Here is a 21,014-nt window from a genome sequence, read left to right as displayed (position 1 = left end):
TTGCGTTATTGCCTTTGCCCTATTGCTTTATCCCGGGGACCCCCCCACCGCCGGAGCTCCCCGCACGCCCCCCCACCGGAGACCCCCGCCGCGCATGCGCAGAGCTCAGCCGGCGGCGGCGCATGCGCCCTCTCTCCCCTCCCCGCGCAGGCGCGGTGGCCATGGCCGCTACCGGCCGCTGCTGAGGCGCCGCCGCCGTCCCCCCGCTCCGGCCCCGCTCCGCTCCGGGCGGCCCCATGAGGAGGCGGCGGCGGCGACGGAGCGGCGATGGGCTCGCTGAGCAGCCGGGTGCTGAGGCGGCGGGCGGGCCTCCCGCGCGGCGACGGGACGGCCGGGGACGGCGGCGGCCGGGGCGGCAAGAGGAAGCGCGGCGGGGCCGAGGGGCCCGGTGACAGCGACAGCGACGGCGAGGCCGAGCGGGAGGAGCGGCTCCTCAACGCCCCCCGCAGGTCCGGGCTGGGGGGCCTCGGTCGCGGCCGCGGGCCCGTCAGGGGCGGGCGGCGGGGCCGCGGCCATCGCGGTGAGGCGAGGCGAGGGGGGAGCTGCGCGGGGCCGAGGGGCCTGGTGGGCTCGGGGGTGGCTGGCGGGTTGTGGGGACGGGGGGTTGGGACGCTTGAGGGCCGGGGTGCGGGGAGGGACGCGGGTTTGGGCGGGGGGGCGGGGGTTGGCTTCGTGGCCGCCTCGGAAGGGTCCCAGGGGCAGTGGTGACCGAGAGGGGGGAAGGGAGCGGGGAAGTCTGGGGGGGGGGGGGGGTCAGTCCGTTATGGGGAGGGAAAAACCGCTGTCGAGGGCTTTATCCTCAGCGTGGCTTCTGTAGCGGGAAGGTTTGAAGGGGTGTATCTCTGTCTTTTTGTGTAGGAAAAAATTGAAAAGCACTTCGAAGTACATTTATCAGACTCTGTTTTTGAATGGGGAGAACAGCGACATCAAAATCTGTGCTCTGGGAGAAGAGTGGAATTTGCATAAGATATATTTGCGTCAGGTAAGCTGCTGCTTTCCGACTCGCAAGAGAAGCTATTTTTAATAAACGAATATCTGGTGAACGTTAAGTGTGACTTGAGATTTTTTTCACATCTCTTGTTTTCCACTGATATTTCTGACTTACCACTCCTCCCGTGGGTGTAAACAGTTAAACAACTTGTGTTATGCTTTTGATAGTAATGTTAGGCAGCATAGCTGTAGCTTTGTGTTTGAAAAGCTTCTTCGCTTCTGTCTCTGGCTGTTTATAATTTTTTTCATCTACTCATCTTAACCTTGGTGCATCCTTTGTGAAAACAGTCCTGAAAGTTGTCTTTTGATGTCCTGAGAACATGTTCTTGTTTGCTAAACAAATGGCTGAGAGTCTCCTACGATGTTAGGATTATTGCAGGGCACAGAAAGCCCTTCCAGACTGGATTTGTAAAGCACGTGCTAGCCCGGTTCGATTTTACTGTTCACTGGGACTCGAGTGTAGGAACCTGAAGTGAAATTGCTGGAGCTGGGTCTCCGTGTTTGTTGTGCAGCCTTCATCCTTGGGTGAAGGCTTTCTTGCTGCTGCTGCACGAGGAAGGTACGCACAGAAGCTCTAAAAAGGAATACGTTTTAGCATGTACCTGCAAAAAAAAGATGCAGTTTCTACAAGCATTTTGTTCGGGGCTTGTAATAAAGTGAAGTTCTTTGTGTTACCTTATGTGTTTTGGGAGTAAAGAGGTACTGTTAACTTTACTGTCTGCCTTATTACTTTTCCTGTGACAGAAGTGGGGAGAAGCCGTGGCTTTGTCTTGAAACGTCTAATTCAGTTGTGCTGTTAGCTTTGAAGTGGGAGCCTGACCTTGGGAGAAATTTCAGCTACTATACCTGAAAACATGTGTGTTTACTTGTTAGCTGTAGTCGAACGCAGGGCAGCTCCGTGCGTTAGGAGGTGAGGGTATCACTGTGAGACGCTCGGCAGGTTGAGTGCAGTTTCTCTGGTGTAACAAGTGATGGCAGAAGCATATTTTTGATTTTTTGTTGTGTTAATGCTATGAATCGAGTGGAGGTACAGCAATTACTTGCGTTGGCCATACGGAGGGAGATTTCATTGCTTTCTGGTAGGAAAAAAAGCCTTTTATTTTACATGTGTTGGAACTTTTCAAAGAGCCTAAAATGAGGGCAGGGAAGTCATTTGTGTTCAGCCCAAGATCAACCAGTGCCAGCCATCTCTGCATACAACAGAGGGTGTGTTTGACCAGAGAGGACAGCTGGCAGACACAGCTTTAATTGTTCGCTGGCTTTTAATTCTGTGTAACAAAGGGAGGATGTGAGCGGGTTGGACAGTCAGGCTTCGGGTTGTGCCACGTAAACAGGGTGGACGCATTGCTGGTTTCGTCCTTAGGCTGTTGTGGGCGATGATGGTTTTAGTCGTCATCGTGATTCTGTTGTGGCTGCTGCGTCTCAAGTTCCTCAAGCTAGTCCTTAAGACTTAGTGTGAGTTGGTGACTAAAAGTATTAAATTGTTTCCGTGGATGCTTTGAACAGACTTTGAAAATTGTGATTTTGTTCTGTAAAGACCCTGTGCAAGTGATGTTCTTGTGAGATGGAATTTTATGGTTAAGTTAGCCGTTCTCATAAGCCACGTTTCTATTTAAATTCATGCTTTGTCATTGGAATTATGCTACTTTAGGTAAAATATTTTTGAATGTTAAAAATAGCTCTCTGCCTTGACGAAATTGACTCCTGCTCTGCTTCGTTGAGCAGACTATCTCAGTCTGAATGTTCCTGTTTCCCCCATCCCTCAAGTTACTGCATTTGGTTTGATAAATGACAGTAAGGTGCTGCTCTACATGTGAGTGGTACATGTGGGAAATGGAGGATTTCCTGCTTCTGATACTGTTTATTAAAATGGTAAATTCTCATGAAACTATGGATTTGATCTACGTGGCATAGCTAAGGCAGCCTCGTGAGGACTGGTAAAGTGGGTAAGTTCCTGGTTTTGGAGGTAGTGCGTTCTGTGTCACCATAGCTAGGGGATGTGCTGAAGGTCGAGGAATATTTACCTAATCAAACAAAATCAAAATTAGATTTTATGTTATTGGCTGCCCTGAGTTGAAATGCTGAGTGAAGAGGTCAGGGAATGCAGTGCTGTACAAATAGACTTTATTTTTTTGATCTCTCAGGTAAACTTCAGTGAGTGATAGCATCTCATAATGGGCACTTCTGCTGCTGAGAAGGAAAATCATAGAGCAGTGTATTTCACTTCATTTGGATGGAAACCTATCAAATTCTAGTTTTATATGCCTTACACTTTATAATAAAAGGTATATTTACATAAGTGGTGTATGTGTATGTGTCCTTGGTATGAGACTACAACCTTGTACATTGATATGTATGTCTTGCATGCTTCCTCCCCCCTCCCCAGTACCCAAACTGGCATTCCCTAATGCCTGCAGGATTCGTTATCCGCTGATAACATTAAGGACTTAATTCTTGGACTAATTATCTCCCCGTTGGTGGTGTGGTTTGCAGGAGAAGAGCTTATGTGGCTTTTCTGGCCTTTTAAAGCTCTTTACTTACTCTAATTACAGACATGTAATCCAAATTTTCTGTACGCATTTTCACTTTCAGAAATAGAGCAAATACAATTAGCCCTTTCTCAACTATGTCAGAATGTTTTAGCTTGTTGACAGCTCCCTAAATACATTTTGTTCTGCATAAAGGTAAATATTAACATTTTGATTTCGTTCCATGTGCTGCTTTGAACAGTTTTAGTTTGAATGAAATCTCTTACTTGAGTTCTTTTTCTCTCATCTTCCCTCATATAGTCAGGCTACTTTTCCAGTATGTTCAGTGGATCTTGGAAAGAATCTAGCATGAACATCATAGAGTTGGAGATTCCTGACCAAAACATTGATATAGAAGGTAGGTGGGAACCTGTTATTTTAACAGAAACTCTGAAGGTACAGGCTAAGTTGAACCTGACAAAAAAATAACTAAAAATACATACATGTATGTTTTTAAGAATAAATTTTCAAGCTAGTAAATAAGAAACGTGAGAGAATGGGTTCTGTACTCATTCAGTTTTGAGCTTAACTCGGGTCACCAGCGGAGTTGAATTCATTTCTGAGTTGGGAAGCGCAGCTGAAAAGCAGCCGCTTGTCTCAGTGTTTCGGTATCGGGGCTCCCAGGATCGATGCACGCGACTCTTGTGGAGACCCACGTGCTAGAGTGTGAATCACGTCTTCATCTGTCTGGTCTTGAAAAGCTCCCGAGTGGAGTGCTTGCAGGGGACCGATGTCAGCTGGCAGAACGTTTTGCTACGGTTCCAGGCACCGCGGGGTGAGGAAGTAGTGTTCTTCAGAACAACTGCAGAGTAACTTGTAATGTCATAGTAATATCTCAACGTTATGCTAGTGAGCGATCACAGAGAAGGATCATGAGAATCATAATTTTATCTAGTTTTACTGCTCTCCACATTGCTCCCTGGTGTGACTTGGTGGCTCTTGTAAGATGAATGTTTTGTTTAAATAGTGAAAAGGACTGTATTTGAATGGTAAATTCCATGATTTGTGTTTTCTGCTTATGCATGTGCTTGGGCTGGTAAATAGTAGACTTTCATCCAGAGCAAATAAGGTTGTAGGAAATGTGTGCGCTCAAGTGGTTTGGTTGTATTGAAATTCTTTTAGTTATCCGCGCTCCATGTCCTGTCTTTGTTTGACACTTGTACTCTTTCCAGCTCTACAGGTGGCTTTTGGCTCGCTGTATAGAGATGATGTGTTAATAAAACCCAGCCGAGTAGTTGCACTTTTAGCAGCAGCCTGCATGCTCCAGCTTGTAAGTAATAAACATGCAATATTTTAGTGCTTTCTCTTCAGATAAAGATAACAGTTCGTAATACTCACATGCGTGTACTGTTTCGTCCAGAGAAATGAATCATCTTTTCCAACTAAGTGGGGGAAAAACCCAAACATAATGCAGTGGTTTTATTTAAAAATGCAATGACTAAGATTCAGTTGTAATATTAAGTGCCGCTTTGAGAATCGTATCTAGAAGCAGATTAAAATATGTTTTAATAGCTCATTTGTTCTACCCTGAAGGTATTCATTAAGCTTTTCTTTCACATGATATATTCCTAAGCAAAAATCTGTTTTTCGGAGCAACACTGATTTAAATGGTCAGGATGGCTTAGCATAGGTCGCTGTAGCACGTGTGACTTGGGTAATTGTTCAGGCATGAAAATTTGCATGAACTGCCCAATCTTTGACACTTCCTGTTGGGAAATTAAAACTTTGGATATTTGTGGGTTTTGTTCCTCCCCACAGGATGGCTTAATCCAGCAATGTGGTGAAACAATGAAGGAAACCATTAATGCAAGAACTGTGTGTGGTTATTATAATTCAGCGGGGACGTATGGGTTAGACTCTGTGAAGAAAAAGTAAGGATTGCTTTCTCCAAGCTGCTTTGTACATTGCTAATTAGAAGTGTGAATTTACAAGCAGTAAAATAATGCCCAAATTTTTTTGTGGGTTTTGTTTGTTTGTTTGAAGTTATATGACTTGGGCTCTGCCTGTCCTACTTCGTTTTCGAGTTTCTACTATAATCAGTTACTTTAAAATAGATGTAGATTGATTGGCCTGTGCTGTGAGTGAAAATGAATTACTAAAGCGTATTAATGAAGACAATATGTTTGGTCTTCAGCGTGACAATAAAATAAGACTTGTGATCATTGACTGTTTTATCGCAAAGCTGCTTTAATATTCAGAACTTCAGCTAAACTTTATCGTAATTAAGAGGGATAATTACATGTTTGGGAGCAGAATGCTGAGGTTAGTGTGAACAGCTTCCTTCTGCTGTGAATTAGTGTGTTCTCAGAGCTTTTCGTGGCATTAGTAGTGCTTTGAATTTAGCTTTCATTGTACCCTGAGAGAAACTAAATGCAAATTTGTTTCAGAAAATTTTGGAAAATGCTATGGTAAACTTCATGTTTTTGAAAGAAGTTTTTCATCATTTTATGCATTCATGTCTCGGGTTAAAGCAGTATTTCAAAATCATGTGGTACATAGTCAGGTTTTGTGAGCCTGAGCAACTGTTGTAGGCATGTTGACGTATATAAGAAAAAAATGAAGGTACTAATTCCTTGCTTTTAATCTAGGTGCCTTGAATGGCTCTTGAATAACCTGATGACTCACCAGAGTGTTGAGCTCTTCAAAGAACTCAGGTACAGGCTTCAGTTAACGCTGAGTGATGAAGTACAATTTCTTCCAAAGTCTATAGCTCACTACGAATGACTTTCTGGGCTGTTGATGGTTGCTTGTTACCTTGCTTGCTGTCTTGTTTTTGTCTATACTGTCTCATAGAACTCTTAACGGTGTTTTTTTTTTCCCCCAGCATAAACCTCATGAAACAGCTGATTAGCTCTTCAAACCTATTTGTAATGCAAGTGGAAATGGACGTGTACACTGCTCTCAAAAAGGTACTTAGCGAAGGGCCTGGCTGGGGCTTTAGGAAGGTGGACTCCTGAGTAGTAGTTGATTTGTAAGGCGAGGAGAGTTGTAGCCTTTTTGGTGTTTACTGAAAGTATTTAATAGAGTGTCAGAGTCTTTGTAGGAACGAATGCATTATGGAAATGTTCCTTTAATAAAGCATGTATTACTAGTTTGAAAACTTCTTCAGTTAACTCACCAGAGTGTGTTTGTTTTACCTAGTGGATGTTTCTTCAGCTAGTGCCTTCTTGGAAAGGGTCTTTGAAACAACTCTTAACCGAAGCTGATGCCTGGTTTGCCAAGCGTAGGAAAGGTAGGATTAATTGGCGTGGCCTCAGGTTGGGGAAGGTGTGGGTTAGAAGTAAAATAAGATAGTCTCCCTCCTCTTCCAAACTCTCTCCCGTTTTCTCTGGGAAGGCTTGTGTCTGCCAGCAGTCCCCAGCGTCAGATTCTCAACACTGACAGCTTTTTCACTCTTTCGTCCACGTGTTTTCAAGTGAGCACATAGCTTTTTCACCGTTTTGTCCGCATGTTTTCAAGTGAGCAGACATGGTTGCTGTTTTTGCTTTGTTGCTTTTTCCATTGTTCACTTAGGATAAGCTTTTGTTGCCTTCTCACTAGAAGGCACTAGTGTGTTTCAGAAGAGGAAAAGTTTGGTCTAACGTTTCTGCTGAAAGGATTTGAATGTAAGGGGTTTCTTTATTTTAGCTGCAAAAGATGGTTTGCCTGTCTGTAATAACTTTCTCTGAGCAACACGGTACAACTCAATCTCAACTATAGATAGGGTCTGGGAAACATTCAGGAGAACCAGTTGTAATACAGGTGCTCTGCCTTGCAGATTTTGAGGATGACATTGCGTTCCTGGAATCAGAACAGGGGAACGCGTTCCTGTCGGTGTTCACACACTTGAGATTACAGTACATCATCAGTGACTTGGCATCAGCCAGAATTATTGAGAGAGATTCCCTCATACCCTCAGGTGAGTGAGTACTCAGCTGATCAGGTTTTGTGTGCCTTTCCTAGCCTGTCCTGCACTAGAGTAATTGGGAAGATCTGGGTGCATTTACTTGTCTTGTCGCTTATGTGTTTATCTCCAGTGTCTGAATTGTGGCTGAAGATTCAGCAGAAGTTGAATATTAAATTTACATGCATAAAAGTCTTAATAGGCACGCACGTAGGTGGGTTAAGCATTTTGTTGATCAGTCAGTTTATCAAAATACTTTGTAGTGTTTAAGTGACTCCAGAGCCCCAGGCATGCAAAAAACTTTTTCTCTTTAAGAGAGCAAAACTTGCTGTGACTCAGCTGTTTTCTAGCTATTATCTTTTTAGAAAGAGCTGGGTAGTTTTTGATAGGATTTGGGATAATACCTGAAAATGAAAACCAAAAGCACAAGATCCTGTGAACTCTGCTCCCATCTTTAAAGACAAGTCTTATTTACGGACAGATATTTATGATGTTTTTGGAGGAGACAGGATATTTACCTATTCCGCTCTTGTTCTTTTATTTCCATTTTGTATAAAATACATCCTCGTTGTAGGTCCTGGTGCTTTTTGAAGCCCGTAGAGTGAAATGTCATTTAATGTTGTTACGGATTACCACTATTAACATTGCATTATCACTGAAAAGTAAAAAGCCCCATTCTCACCTGGCTGCTGAGAGAGGAGTAAGACTGGAAATGAGTTACCAAGTTGGGCTCTCACTTGAAAATGTTTTTTCACTATCGTTCACATCTTTTATCATGTGAAACACCTGCCCCTCCTTCTTTTTCCCTTTATGATTTTAATTTATTTTTATTTTTCCCCTCCCCAGAGTTAGTTGTGCTCCTTGTTAACAGTGTTTGGACTTCTCATGGTGTGCCTTTGAATTTGGCTCCTGGTATCCATATTTCACTCTGTTCAGTGTTCCAGTATCGTAGCTGAATCTTAGCATTGCATTTTGCATCTTAAATCTGACAGGTTTTTTTTTCCTTAGCTCTCACGTACACAGCTTTGATTTAATTTTTTTTAGATCTGTTCACAGTGTAACTATCCATTCAGCTGTGTCTCTGTGATGTCTCTTTATAGGTGTAATTGCCAAATGTCAATTAAGACTGCTTTTATTGAGCTGTTGATCACTCTTATTTGTAACTTCTTGACATCAGTGTTCTTGTCATCTGTCCATACTTGTAGCCTTGGGGGTCGCTTTGGACTCTTGCTATGTGTAAATATTTAACCTGTCTTTGATTTACACTGCTGTCTTCCTGTAAAATTATTTTTTTCATCTCATATTGATTTTTCCCTTCATGCCACCATAGATGTCAAGACAGCGATGATACAATGCCAAAACAGACTTGTCAGGATATTGCTTTGGAAGCCTGCTAGCCGAATCAAATCATTAGATGCCTTTAAAACCCTTTCCTTGGCGTTAAGATGATGTAGTGAGCATCGCTTTACTCAGTTTGTCTGTCTTGTGCTGCTGTATCCTGTCTTTGCCAGAAATAATGGTTTAGTTGCTCTTTGTAGCTGAAGGTCTGAATAACTTTGAGCACCTCTTCCTCACGCTTGGAGACGTTTGAAGTCCAAAGCTGAGTTACGACTCTGTGGTAGGGGATACTGGTGGGGAGGGCGTAGGGTCTTTTCCTTGATAGAAATCTTTCAGTCTCTTGAGTGAAAGTGGACAACTACTACTGCTTAAATGTACTGGATCTCCCTGCTCCCGGTTCTGGTTTAGAAGAGTACCTTAGATGGGGAAGGGGCCGTCTTCGGCGCTAATCCTGACAAAGGACGACAGGAAGGAGCTCGGTTACCCTCTGCCCCAGACGTGTGGTGAGAAGTGGTGCTGGAACAGCAGGTGGAGGCAGCACCTCAGGCCCGGGCTGCTGCGCCGAGCGCGGGTGGGGCTGGGTGAATGGCTCGGTTGGCTGTGGCCGGTAGATGGGGCAGTTTGTGACCTCCAGCAAGCGATAACATTTCACGTTACGCAGAAAAATCCCGGAAGAACAGACCTGATCTTTCATATGTGTGATTTCATATGCTTAGGTGATGTATAAAGTAAATATGATCCATTTTACTGAAGGTTGATATTGGCACAGATTATAATCAAAGTGCAAAGGTGTCTTCATTGTGTAATAATAAAATGAGATACCTTTAGCTGAATGACCCTGTAGATCCTTAATTTAATGATGACTCAGGAGAGCTGCGGATTATTTCCTTGTGGAATGCCTTTGTCAGCATGTGATTACGACCTTGCAAAGCAGAAACTTGCCAGTACTAGGCTTGATTTCGTTTTCTGAATGTTTCTGTTGTTACCACTTACCAGAACTGTGATGGACAGCCTTTCCTTGGTGTCCGTCAGTGGATAAATTTTGTGTCTATACCCAAACCCAGAAGCCTTCTGTCTGTGTACATCAGAGGAAACATGTTTCTTAGTTACAAGATTAATTGCAACTTTGAGACTGATTTGCTTGTGCTTATTGAAAAATAGTGTGTAATTTTCACATCGTTCACAAGGTATTAGAGCACAAAGTGTTTACTCTTTCATAGTTCAACAGCTCATAGGCTGTGATAAATGGCTCGGCCGCTTTGTAGTGTACAGTGGGAAAGGCAGTGCGATGCCAGTGAGTGTGTGGGTAGTGCACGAGGAGTATCTGATGTTTACACTCTGATGATTAATTAAAAAAAAAAGCTTGACTTCCAAGAGAACTGGGAGAGTGGGGAGGGAAGAAGAGGATAATGTGGAGACCTCCGTGTGCGTGATGAAGTGCTGTTAGAGTTTAATACTTGATAGCCCTTGTAATCTGTTGATAGCAGTTTGTAGCCAAAAGCTGTGTTAAGATCACGAACTTTTGCTCGTCGTTGAACAGATGAAAAGATGAATATTGGTGGTGCGCTTTCAAACAGGTTATTGGCTGCCAGCATCCAGTACTTGAGGGGGCTGCATTGTACCTGAGAGAGTCTGCAAACGTGGAAATTGCTGGGTAGAGTGTATTACAGTGTAAGCCTTTTGGGTTATTGTAGATGAAATTGTTCTCAAGGAGGTAAAGAAGGAAATCAGGTTGAGTAGTTGAAAGAAATGGTGCAGTATTGTTTGGGGGTTTTTTTGATCCCCTGTATGTGCGTAGGACCTGCAGGAGGAAACTGAAACGCTGCGTTAGGAGTTACTGTGTTAGGAGCTCACAACAGAGTCTGTTCTTGTTTGCATAGAAAAGATGTAAGAGCAGTACAGAACGTGTCTGTCTGTAAGTAAAGTGTCCCTTGTTCTGTTTTACCTGGTAACTTCTGAACATTTCCTGAACAGTATTTTCCCTCTTAATGTTTACAAATTAACAGATGAACTGCAGTTGAAATATGATATGAATTAGATATGTGCATATACAAAAATAGAGAAGATGCGTGATCTCCTGATTATTTTTTTTCCCCTCCTAGCACATGCATTCTCTGTTCCTTAGCTGTGTAGTTTTCCTTAAATCATTTTTATACTTCCTGTTGTACTTCGGTGAATTCCCATTTTTGGTCCTATTGCAGTCTGAATCTTAACTCTAGAGCTCAGCAGGGCAAGGGCTGGTTTTAATTTTGACATCTGGGACTTCTGAGGCCATCTCAGCGTTATGATCTCACTTCTCCCTTCTATCATCTTCATCAGCTACCTGTTTTGTTTTTGTGGTGATGGGGGTTCTTACTGTTCCTCTCATTCCAGTCCATTCCTCCACAGAGTTTGTTCTCATACGTGACCTTGCATACTTGCCCCTGTTTGTTATCTTGCCTACGAAGAACTTACATACCGTGCTTTGGGTGCCTGTGATCCCTTTTGTGTAGCAGGCTTACAAGCTATTAGTTTTTGTTCTGTTTTGTCTCTTGGTTGCAACTGTTTAATTAATATGACCGATAAAATCTTTTTGGTGTTCTCAGAGGAAGACATGATTTATGTTCATTCCTAGCAGGGGACAATTTCTATTTGTTTTTACCATATCCGCGATAAGTCGCTGTTTCCTGTATCCTTCGAATCTGTTTTCATCTTGTTTAACTTGTGTAGAGTTCTGTTGGGGATTCGGAAAACAGCATCTTCTCCCGAGAGCTTGTTAACGAGCTCCTTGGCTTAACAGAGCTTTGCGCACGGAGAAGATGCCTTGAGTTGCATCACTGCTGGCAATCGTGAGTGCTTGATAAGACGAATGTAGTCCCGAGTTACTCAGTTGTTGATTTTTATCTGTGCCGCTGCTTGTGTAGCTGAGGCCTGGAGAGGAACAACCCAAGTGCGTTACCGGGTGGTGGGTTTGCGTAGGCCATCCAGTTAAGAAGTGTAACCTTATTATTTCAATGTAGTTTTATTTCTATATTTCAAATGTTTATGAACATCCCCGTTCCCAGCTCCAAAGACAACACCAAGCTTGTTTATTTTTTTTTTTTTAATTTTAGAATGGCTGTCCTCTGTTTACAAACAGCAGTGGTTTGCCATGCTCAGAGCAGAACAGGACAATGATATTGGGTAGGTATATTACAGGCTTTCCTTTATTTATTTCTTAAATTAGAAACCTTCCTCCCATATAAATTCTGACATTATTCACGTTTGGAGTTTACATTAAGAATGGGGGGGGAAGCATACTTCAGTGGTTTTAAACTCCGTTGTTCTCTGTGGAGCAGTCTGTTCCCTTGGGCTGGCCAATTTATCCTTTAAATATCCTTTAAATAGTAGAACTCCAGAAAACTTGTATGATGTGACCAGAGGTAAACGCTGGGGAGGGATGTTCTGTATTTTTTTTATTTGTTAAGGCTGTGAAAGAGTAACTTGTTAGCCTTCTGTTTTAGAGGACTACTTTGGGAAAAGTACTGCAGATGGAGAAGCAGCCTTTTGTACCTTTCTGTACCTCCCTGGGCTAGGTGGGCAGGCGGTTGTGGTGCCATGTAACTAACTCTGTTGGTGTAGAACGCAATTTGTCATTTTTTGTTTATGCAGGGATAACTCCACGCTAACCTTTGTTCCTGCCGCTCCCATCCTAGCCTCCCAGGCAGCAAGTGAGGGCCCAGCACCCAGCAGGGCTTGGCGTCCTGTGACCTGTTCATCTCATCCCCTTCTAATGTCGCAGCCTTCCCCCACCCAGTGTTGATGTTCGATAGCTCTCTCCACTGCCAGCACCTCCAGCTTCTCCCAGGCAGTGCATCCTTCTCCGCTGCTAAGACCTTGTTCTCTCCGTAATCCTCCTACTTTGTGTCCTATCTTTTCTCCTTCCTAGACCACGTGCTGCACGGTGGTGGCATTGCATTGCCATGGAGGAAATCCCGTGGCAACTGCCGTGTTTCTGTGCCCTTTCAAAGGTCTGCGTGTAGCTGCATTTGTGTAACACCCTGACTGGTGTCGGTGTGCGTAGCTGGGTTTCTCGAGCCTGTGCCTAACAAGGGTTGTCAGCGGTGGTGGCTTGGGCAGCGAGGCACGTTGACTTAATGTGCGCTGCATGTGTGTGTGTGATCACAAGCTGTGTCCCTTCCTTCTGCTTGCTTTCTGCCACGTCGCATGGAGCCAAGTCCCTTAATCTCTTTCTAAATACTCAAAACTGTGGCAAAATGCGGCTGGGGGAATTGTTCCTGCCTTTGTCTTCTCTCCTAGTTCTTGGTGTGCTCTGTGGAGAACAAACGTCAGGTCAGGAAGCTGCAAAATGTTTGTTACCTTTCAGCAACCAGTAAACCAACTGCTTTATTTTCTTCCATCAGTTCTTTTAGTCCAGCATGTGCGGTTCTGGAGATGAGCATGTTCGATTGCAATGGTAGGCTTCACTTATTAATTGCAATCTGAAAAGCATAAGAACCGCTGTCCTGGCTTGAACCAAAGGCCGTGCAGTCTGTGGCGGTGTGCAGCAGCAGAGAGTTACAAATCTCCCGTCTTCCTTTAAAGCCAAGAGTGAGTGTTCTCTTGGTGTACTTCTAAGGATTTTCCAGCTGGAGGTTTTGGCTGGATTGTTGCTGAACAACCAACCACCAGTAGACCTGTTCATAAATACCTACAGTTCTTTGTTGAAACAGCTTATGCTTTAGCCCCAACACCCTGAGGCAGTGACTTCCATGGTGTTACTGCATATTATGTAGGAAATATAATTACTTCCTTCTGAGAATAACATGTGATAGTCTAAAAAATCCCCCAAACTCTGACTCTGGTCTTAAGAATAGTCAAGATTTTGAAGAAGTGGTTCTCTTTGTCAGTAGAAGTGCTTCAGAAAATGGTACGGTATGTAACTGTGAATCTCACCATTTCAGCTCCTAAAGATTGATGTTGGGTGGTCATAGCTTGTTTCCGATACCGCTGTTTTCTCAGGAAGGCTTTTCTTGTCATGCTGTCATTGATGTATCTAGCAGTAGACAGTCGTACATTGTGTGTTGCCTTCTAGCTCGAATGGGAACCACAGTTAATATGAAAGTGAAGGTTAACATAGTCATCAGAATTCTGACACAAGATAGGACTCTGTATTTTCTTGGTTTTGATGTGGTTTGGTAGCTCGCTGTAATACAGTGAGAGGATTTTGATAGTCAGTCATCAGATATACGTGGTTCTCATACAAAACTGAAGATGATGGGGATCATACCAGCTTTAAAGCGAGCAACTTTCCTGTTCAGCTACACTGCTGATGATTTCAGTGACTGTTGGAATGAGCAGAGTATTTTTCTGCTTTTTTCTTGCTTGTCTAGTTTTCTCTTTGGTAGTATGGGGTGGTTTTGTTTTTGGTAGGCTTTTTTTTGTTTTGGATTTGTGTTTGTAAAGACAGGAAAAACTGAGGATCTTGGGCAGAGAAAGTTTCACTCAGCAGGTAGACATCTGTTTGCCCGGATCTCTTGTTCTGGCATTCATTGCCAAGGTCTCTCACTAACAGCAGTCGTAAGAAGTGGGTGAGATGGAGCGTTTCTTCTCAGTATGTCTTGGCTTCTGACTTTAGTAGTTGACAAACTTACTGGTTCAAGGTGGCACCCAGGTTACTGTTTGTTCAATAGTCGATAATGGACTAATTGTCTTTGAACATGGTGTTCTCCGGAGTTCTGTGGGAGGGAGATGGTGGGGGAAGTGCGCCTGCAGGCGTGGAGTGCTTCCCTCTCGTTACATGCAGCGCAGTTGTAACGTCGCTAGTCCATAGCATAGATAAATGTTATTTCGGGTCCTGAGGTCGCTGCTCTGTCTTTTCCTGGCAAGCTGTGGTGCCGCTCTGCAGTGACATGCCTGTGGTTCGTAACTCGTGTCGTAGAAGGGAAGACATGCAGCTGTTCCTCTGTATTAAAGCAAATAGTTTGGACATTCAGCCAACCTGTAGCTGAAAGAAAAGGATTTGGCTTTTCTAAGACCATCCTTTTATCCAGTTTTGCTGCCCTTCCTCCCCCACTATCAGTATCTTAACACATTTTTTCCTTGAGAGGGAAGGGTGCAAACTTAGTAAGCCGATTGAAATGTGAAGTCTGACTCCCAGGGAGCTGAAGTAAGGCTCTATTTTCATATCCCACCTGGTGCATAGCGTAATTGCACCTGCTTATTCGAAGACTGCCAACGTGGAAATTACATTGCTTTGAAACGTGTGATGTGGTTTGCTCTTTTGATAACTTTAGAGAGGAGAAGAAAATGTTTCTCTCCTACTTTATGTAGTTTGCATTTAAAAGGACTATACATTCTATTCACTCTTCGGAATTTGAGATTTTTTTAGTGTAATACTAGAGTTTGTGACTTTGAACTGTAGCTGCTCAAAGTTTACTTGTGCCAAAGTGGATCACTTTTTTTTTTTTTTAATTAAACATTTGTTCTGTGGCAGATGCGAGAGAGATCTTTCAAGTCCATGACTGGAATCGTTTCTACTCTAATAGTCTCTTTGGCAGTGTTTAAGAGCGAAAGAGAATAACCTGACTGTTCACTAAGCATATGGTAGCCAGTGTTAAGTGGGTAAAGCTGGAAGTTTTGCATCTTCTGAAGCTGCTTGAGGAATGGAGAGGGGGGAATACTAATGTCTGTCTGAACATTACGTATTGATGTTTGTGAAATTTGTCACTAATTAAACAGAAATGAATCTTTTATCACCATTACTGAATTTAGGTCAACTACATAACCAGTTCAGCTAGAAGATGTGGAAAAGCACACGGGAGGTTCTTGGGTGAATTTGGTTAGCATGATTAACTTATTTGCTTGACTTACTCATAAAATACTTAATCTTCCAGGATTGGTTTTTACAGAAACGGGGAGGGGGGGGAAAGACCACAGACTGAGTTTGTTCGTAAAAGCTATAGCCGCAAGTTCTTGTGGTGTGTGTGCAGTAGGAAGAGAACAGATGCTGGATTTCTTCTCGCTTTTATAGCTTGAAGTATATTGTTTGATATTGCAGGCTTGTAATTTAACTTGCGTGGGGGGGTTGCCTTTCATGGTGATTTATAATACTTTAAGCATTTGTCCTCAGTGTAACTTGAAGACTTTCTGGCAATGGTTGCTTATTTGGTTAATGATGTAATCATGTCTAAAGTTAAGCGAGTAACATACCTCCGGAAAACTGAGACTGATTTTACTTATGCTGGCTCTGCAAGATGTTTCTACGTGTTGAAGCACCAGTGGAAACTGTTGGGTGAAGCAAGTTCATGTTGGTGTAGGATGACAGACTCGAGGCTTGTGGTACTTCACGAGCACTGTGGGCAAACTGTTTTTAGAGAAGTTGCGTAACCAGCCGCTTGAGAAATCTTTCACGGTGTTTCTGTGGGAGCTTCTTCATGGTGCTGCTATTCTGCAGAGTCCTGCGGCTGTTCTGAGCAGTAGCACTCATGTATGCTTGTGCCTGGGAAGCCAGGACTACTGCGTTTAAAGAGGACTTGGGGTTTTTTAGGAGGATTGGAGAATGTATGTCATTGCAACAGCTATTATTTTCTTACCTGGAAAGGTTCTTTTGTGAAAGTCCTACCTAAGTGAGGTGTCCCAACTTGGTTTATATTGCAGTTTTGTAGAGCAGCTGGATGGTCACGGGATGCTTTGGGTTGGAAGGGATCCTGGGAGGTCATCCAGCTTAACCTCTGCTCAAAGAAGGGTCAGTTATGTGGTCGGACCAGTTTACCAGGGTCTGTTCATCTTTCCCATGTTAAAGTAACATACAAAGCTGTTTTAAGTGTCCTTAAAGATGCACTTTTTTATTTTGTAGGCCTCAAGAAATAAATAAAGAGGAACTGGAAGGAAACAGCATGAGGTGTGGTCGAAAACTTGCAAAGGATGGTGATGTAAGTATGGCATGTGGCAAAGTCCGTGCGTAGCTGACATGTCTTAGACATGTTCAGTATTTTCAAAACACGTAGGTCTTAATTGTCAGACTGCATAAAAAAGATGGAATGGAGATGATACGTTGAAGAAATTACTTTGTTCTCCCTGGAAGGGTGAAAGTGCCTGCTGTCTTTGCCATGAGTGAGGAGTTAGTGTTTTAATTGTGCTCTTACCCTGCAAGCAAGCCCATGTTTGGAAGAACTTTTAGTGTGTGAAAGGAGGGAATGTAGCCGTGACTTATCCTTGGAGACTTGTAAAATCCGTGCAGTTAAAATACAGCTCTGATCACTGGTGTCTTTTTAACTGGAAGAGCGTGTTCCGTAGATGTATGTGTGTCTTTAGGTAACAGGTCCTGTGAAAAGACAGGAAACATGAATTTTTTCCCATTGAAGTCACTTAACGTAAGGATGTTGTACTCCAAGGAGTGCTTAAGCGTGGTTAAGTGCTAGTCAGAAATACAGCACCGGTTACCAGAGCGCGGAAGTATTTTAGATCCACTTGTGTTAAAAGTAATTTTGTGTGTTTGCAAGGCAGCTGATCCTGAGCTTGTCTCATGCAGTCATCTGTCTGCAGGGGGTTGGCCGCTGAAGTGAGCGGGTGCCCACCAAGATGCCTGGTGTTTCCAAGAGGTGTTGGCAAGGGTCTTTGAATCCACCGTGCATCTCTGTAGCTGAGAATCCCATTCCCAGATCTGTTTTGTTGGAGAGGTGGCACTTGTTGTTTGTGTTCTAGCAAATACTCAGCCTGGTTTTCTTGGGTTTTTACTTGCGTTCTTCAGTACTGCTGGCGGTGGACTGGGTTCAACTTTGGCTTTGACCTGCTTGTTACTTACACAAATCGTTACATCATTTTCAAACGGAATACGCTGAATCAGCCATGCAGCGGATCCGTCAGCCTGCAGCCACGGAGAAACATAGCCTTCAGGTAAACAGTACCCAGCAAGGCAGACCCTGTGGTGTATGCTGAAATGTGGTGCCTTAACTGAGTCTTTCCGTCGGTGCTTGCATTAAATTTTGTTGCCACTAAGTCAGTTACGTTTGAAAACATCATTCTTTCTCCCTGGGAGAAGCTCTTTGTGCTGGAGAAACTAAGTTATGGGAGACTAAGTAATTTAACTGTTGTTATATCCCTAGGTTACGTCTAGCCTCTTTTGATAGCAGTGGGAAAATTATTTGCAGTCGAACGACAGGATATCAGATCCTAACCCTTGAGAAGGACCAGGTATGTCTGTGGATTTTTGAGCTGTTGAACTTGAATTGTGGAGTCCAAGGCATGAAAAAAATGCTGAGAAGTCAACAACGCTTTTGAAGAGAAGTTGTTCTTCCTGTTGTCATTGCTAATGTGGAATTTCAAGTGTTCCTTCTGAAGATAGTGGAAGATTCAGCTAATTTGCGAAGTGTAACTAGCGTAGGGTAGCATGGATTTCGTAATGTTGGCAATAGTGAGGTTAGTTCCCATGGTGCTGCTGGAGCTACCTGCTGCTAGCGTAGTGTTCTGCTGGACGACTGCTCGCTTTCCCAGACTGCCAGCGCTGCCGAGATTGCCCGTCTGAATAATACGTCCGTCAGACTCCTGCTTGTTTAGAGGCAAATTTGGAGTTTGTTTGAAGACTCTCTTGTATTGTAAGCTGAAGAGTTAAAAGAATGTCTGCATGTTGTTCAAGGGTGGTATTTGTTACTCTATTTAAAAAAAAAAGCCTCAGAGAGGAGTGGAGTTTTCTGAAGAGAACGTGCCCTCTTCCACCTGTCTGTGACAGCAGAATTCAGTGAGGAATGCGAGAGACTTGATCATCAAGTTTCTTAAACGCTGCTCAGCAGCGGTGTGTAGGCAGTGAGTACGTAGAAAACTTTTCCTTGTAAATGCTGTCCTTACTGCAGGATAAAGTTTCACTTGTGCTGCACCGAAACCAGTTCCTAGAGTAAAACCGAAAAATTCCTGCCAACAAGCCGTAATTTGCTTTAAAGTACAGACTGTTACGGACTGCCTGCTTGGGTGAACCCCTGAAACCGATGGTGGCCGAAAAGCCTCCCTTTCTCTCCAGCGCGCTTGAAGGTCGAGTTTGCTCAGCCATTTCTTGGGGTTCGGTTGTCTTTGATGCAGAAGGGTTGGCAGCACTGGGTCAGAGGGTTTTAAGCATTCTGAGAATATCTCACCAGATACTATAAAGGATCTGCTTAAGGCGAAAGTGAATTACTATGCTGGGGTTTTTCTGTATCTTCTGCTTTTTAATATATATTACAGAATGACTGTTAGTATCGATCGTGTGTGCTTTTTGATGTACTTCCCTCTAACGGCATCCCTTCCTATGCAAATGTTTGCTCTCCAGGAGGAGGTAGTAATGAATTTGGACAGTAGACTCTTGATCTTCCCGCTCTATATCTGCTGTAACTTCTTGTACACATCGCCAGAGAAGAAGGCTGACGGTGAGGCGCTGCCAGACAACTCGGAAACCTGAGAGCTCTTCAGTGGAATAGAGTAGCACTTCTGTCGCTCTGTATGCCTGCTTGAAGTTCAACGCCCTGCTGATGCACAGAGCTTTGACAGCGGCAAAGGCCTTACACTGTAGCAAATATCTATATATATATATGGCCTTAGTATACTCCTATGCATATCTGAAGAGAAGATCAGAAATTATACAGGCCAAAACTAATTATCCCCATATTTTATTTTGTTTCTGTTCGACGTCTTCAGACAGTATCCATTCCGTGTTTGAGAAATGTTACACTTTTATTTTTCTGGGCAAAAACTGAGCCAAACTGGAAACAGAGAATCTGTGTGAACGACATCTTACGAACTTACCTGCCAGATTCTGAGCACACATCGTAGGACGCGTGGGTTTTGTTAGTGTGGTTTTTCAGGTTTTTTAATAACTGATCTGTAAATACCAGATCCATGTCCTGCTTACTCCTGTGGTCCTTCTCCGCTGGGGCCAAACAGATCTGTGTCAATGTTGCCTGTCGACTTCTGTTAGTTATTTAACTGTACAGCCTTTCAGACCTGCTTGGTTTTAAGCCTTTACTGCATCTCGTATACGTACATTTCTTTCTAGTTCTTGTTTTTTTTTTAACATTGCAGCAAATATTTATCTTTTTTTTTAGCACGTGCATTTGCTAGTAAAGATGCTCGCCAGTGAATTTTTTTTTTTTCCATGTACTGAAAACGCTCTAGTGTACTCGCCATCGTTGGAGTCTGTTCTACAGCAGCAGCTTTCAGCTAGGATTCTACTGAGTGCTCACTGTACTCACCTGAACCAAACAGCCGTTTTTAACCATTGTTTTCTTGTGATTTGTTTTTACATTGGGAATATATCCCGTTTTAGCTCAGGAACTTGTGACCTTTGAGTGCCTTTTGAGTTGTATGTGTCAACACAAACTTCGCATCAGTTAAGCGAGGTCACAGGATCCAAAGTAAGAGCTGGGAACAAGGGATTCCTTTTCACTTGGTTTGACGAAGGAGTCGTGTGCAAGAGGGGCACTGCATTTGTTCTTTGTGTGTGTTGGGTTTTATGTTTGTCTGTTGCAATTTTGAATTCTTCCAGCAGGATTTTTGGATTCCAAGTGGGAATTTTGCCTCTCAAGTAGCCTATTTTTTTAACGTTGTCAGACAAGTATAAAACCATTTGTACTTTATAACAAGGATAAAAATGGATGATGGAGAAACATGGCAACTTGTCAATAAACGATTACCAGTGGAATGCTGATGAGCGTCTGTCCCTTCTCTGCCACGGAGAGCTTTTTCTCTTGGGTTCAGCCCGTGGATGCACCGCTGTGTAACCTTCCCTTGTGCCATGCTCCTTGGGAAGCAGAAAGCAGAAGCATTTTAAGGCATTCATCTGCTACAGCATCGAACTTGGTATTTAGGTACCTGAATAAGCAGTTTTTCTGTTTTTAACCAGAAGTACCAAGTCTTTAAACCTATCGTTGATTCAGCGGAAAGAAAAATGGCCTGCGTGTTAATGGCAGAAGAGAATGGGGATATAAAAACAGTTTTTTAAGTAGTTCTAAGGTTGAAATCTAAGCTTTGGTGGTGGGTTGAGCTGCTGCAGGGCTCCTGCTTTGTGCTGAGAGCTTAGCACCTCCAGTTTTCCTGCTCTGCCCTTGCACCCTGCTGGCTCCCAGGGCCCCTGCTCGCCCCGGACGAGCGGCTGCTGTGTGCAAACGCAGTCCCAGCCTGCACGGCCCCGGGCACGTCTGCCCTGGCTGCCGGGGAACCGCCGCCCTGCAGCGCGATGGAGGTGTGGGAAATGGAGCCAGAGCTCGCGTGAAACTCCTCGCGGTGTCTTTGCCCAGACATTAACGGCTCCTTCCCCCGATCCCTGGGTGTCCTGCTCCTACCTGCGCCCT

The 21,014-nt window shown here is 43.7% G+C and overlaps 1 protein-coding gene across 1 annotated transcript; it reads left to right on the top strand.

The window, feature by feature from the left end:
* Nucleotides 1–162: 162 nt before the first annotated feature.
* On the top strand, nucleotides 163–20,365 carry GMCL1 (germ cell-less 1, spermatogenesis associated). Its single transcript, XM_075444690.1, has 14 exons — nucleotides 163–449; nucleotides 859–982; nucleotides 3,780–3,876; nucleotides 4,691–4,788; nucleotides 5,277–5,389; nucleotides 6,107–6,172; nucleotides 6,343–6,427; nucleotides 6,660–6,750; nucleotides 7,276–7,416; nucleotides 11,832–11,901; nucleotides 16,556–16,631; nucleotides 17,450–17,595; nucleotides 17,805–17,892; nucleotides 18,998–20,365. The coding sequence occupies exons 1-14, from the start codon at nucleotides 268–270 to the stop codon at nucleotides 19,124–19,126; spliced, it is 1,506 nt and encodes a 501-aa protein (XP_075300805.1). The 5' UTR covers nucleotides 163–267; the 3' UTR covers nucleotides 19,127–20,365.
* The last annotated feature ends 649 nt before the right edge of the window (nucleotides 20,366–21,014 follow it).

Source organism: Opisthocomus hoazin, chromosome 28 (genome assembly GCF_030867145.1).
Source record: "Opisthocomus hoazin isolate bOpiHoa1 chromosome 28, bOpiHoa1.hap1, whole genome shotgun sequence".
Lineage (NCBI taxonomy): Eukaryota > Metazoa > Chordata > Aves > Opisthocomiformes > Opisthocomidae > Opisthocomus > Opisthocomus hoazin.
Note: the sequence above shows the minus strand (reverse complement) of the source record. Positions and strands in the feature narration are given on the sequence as shown.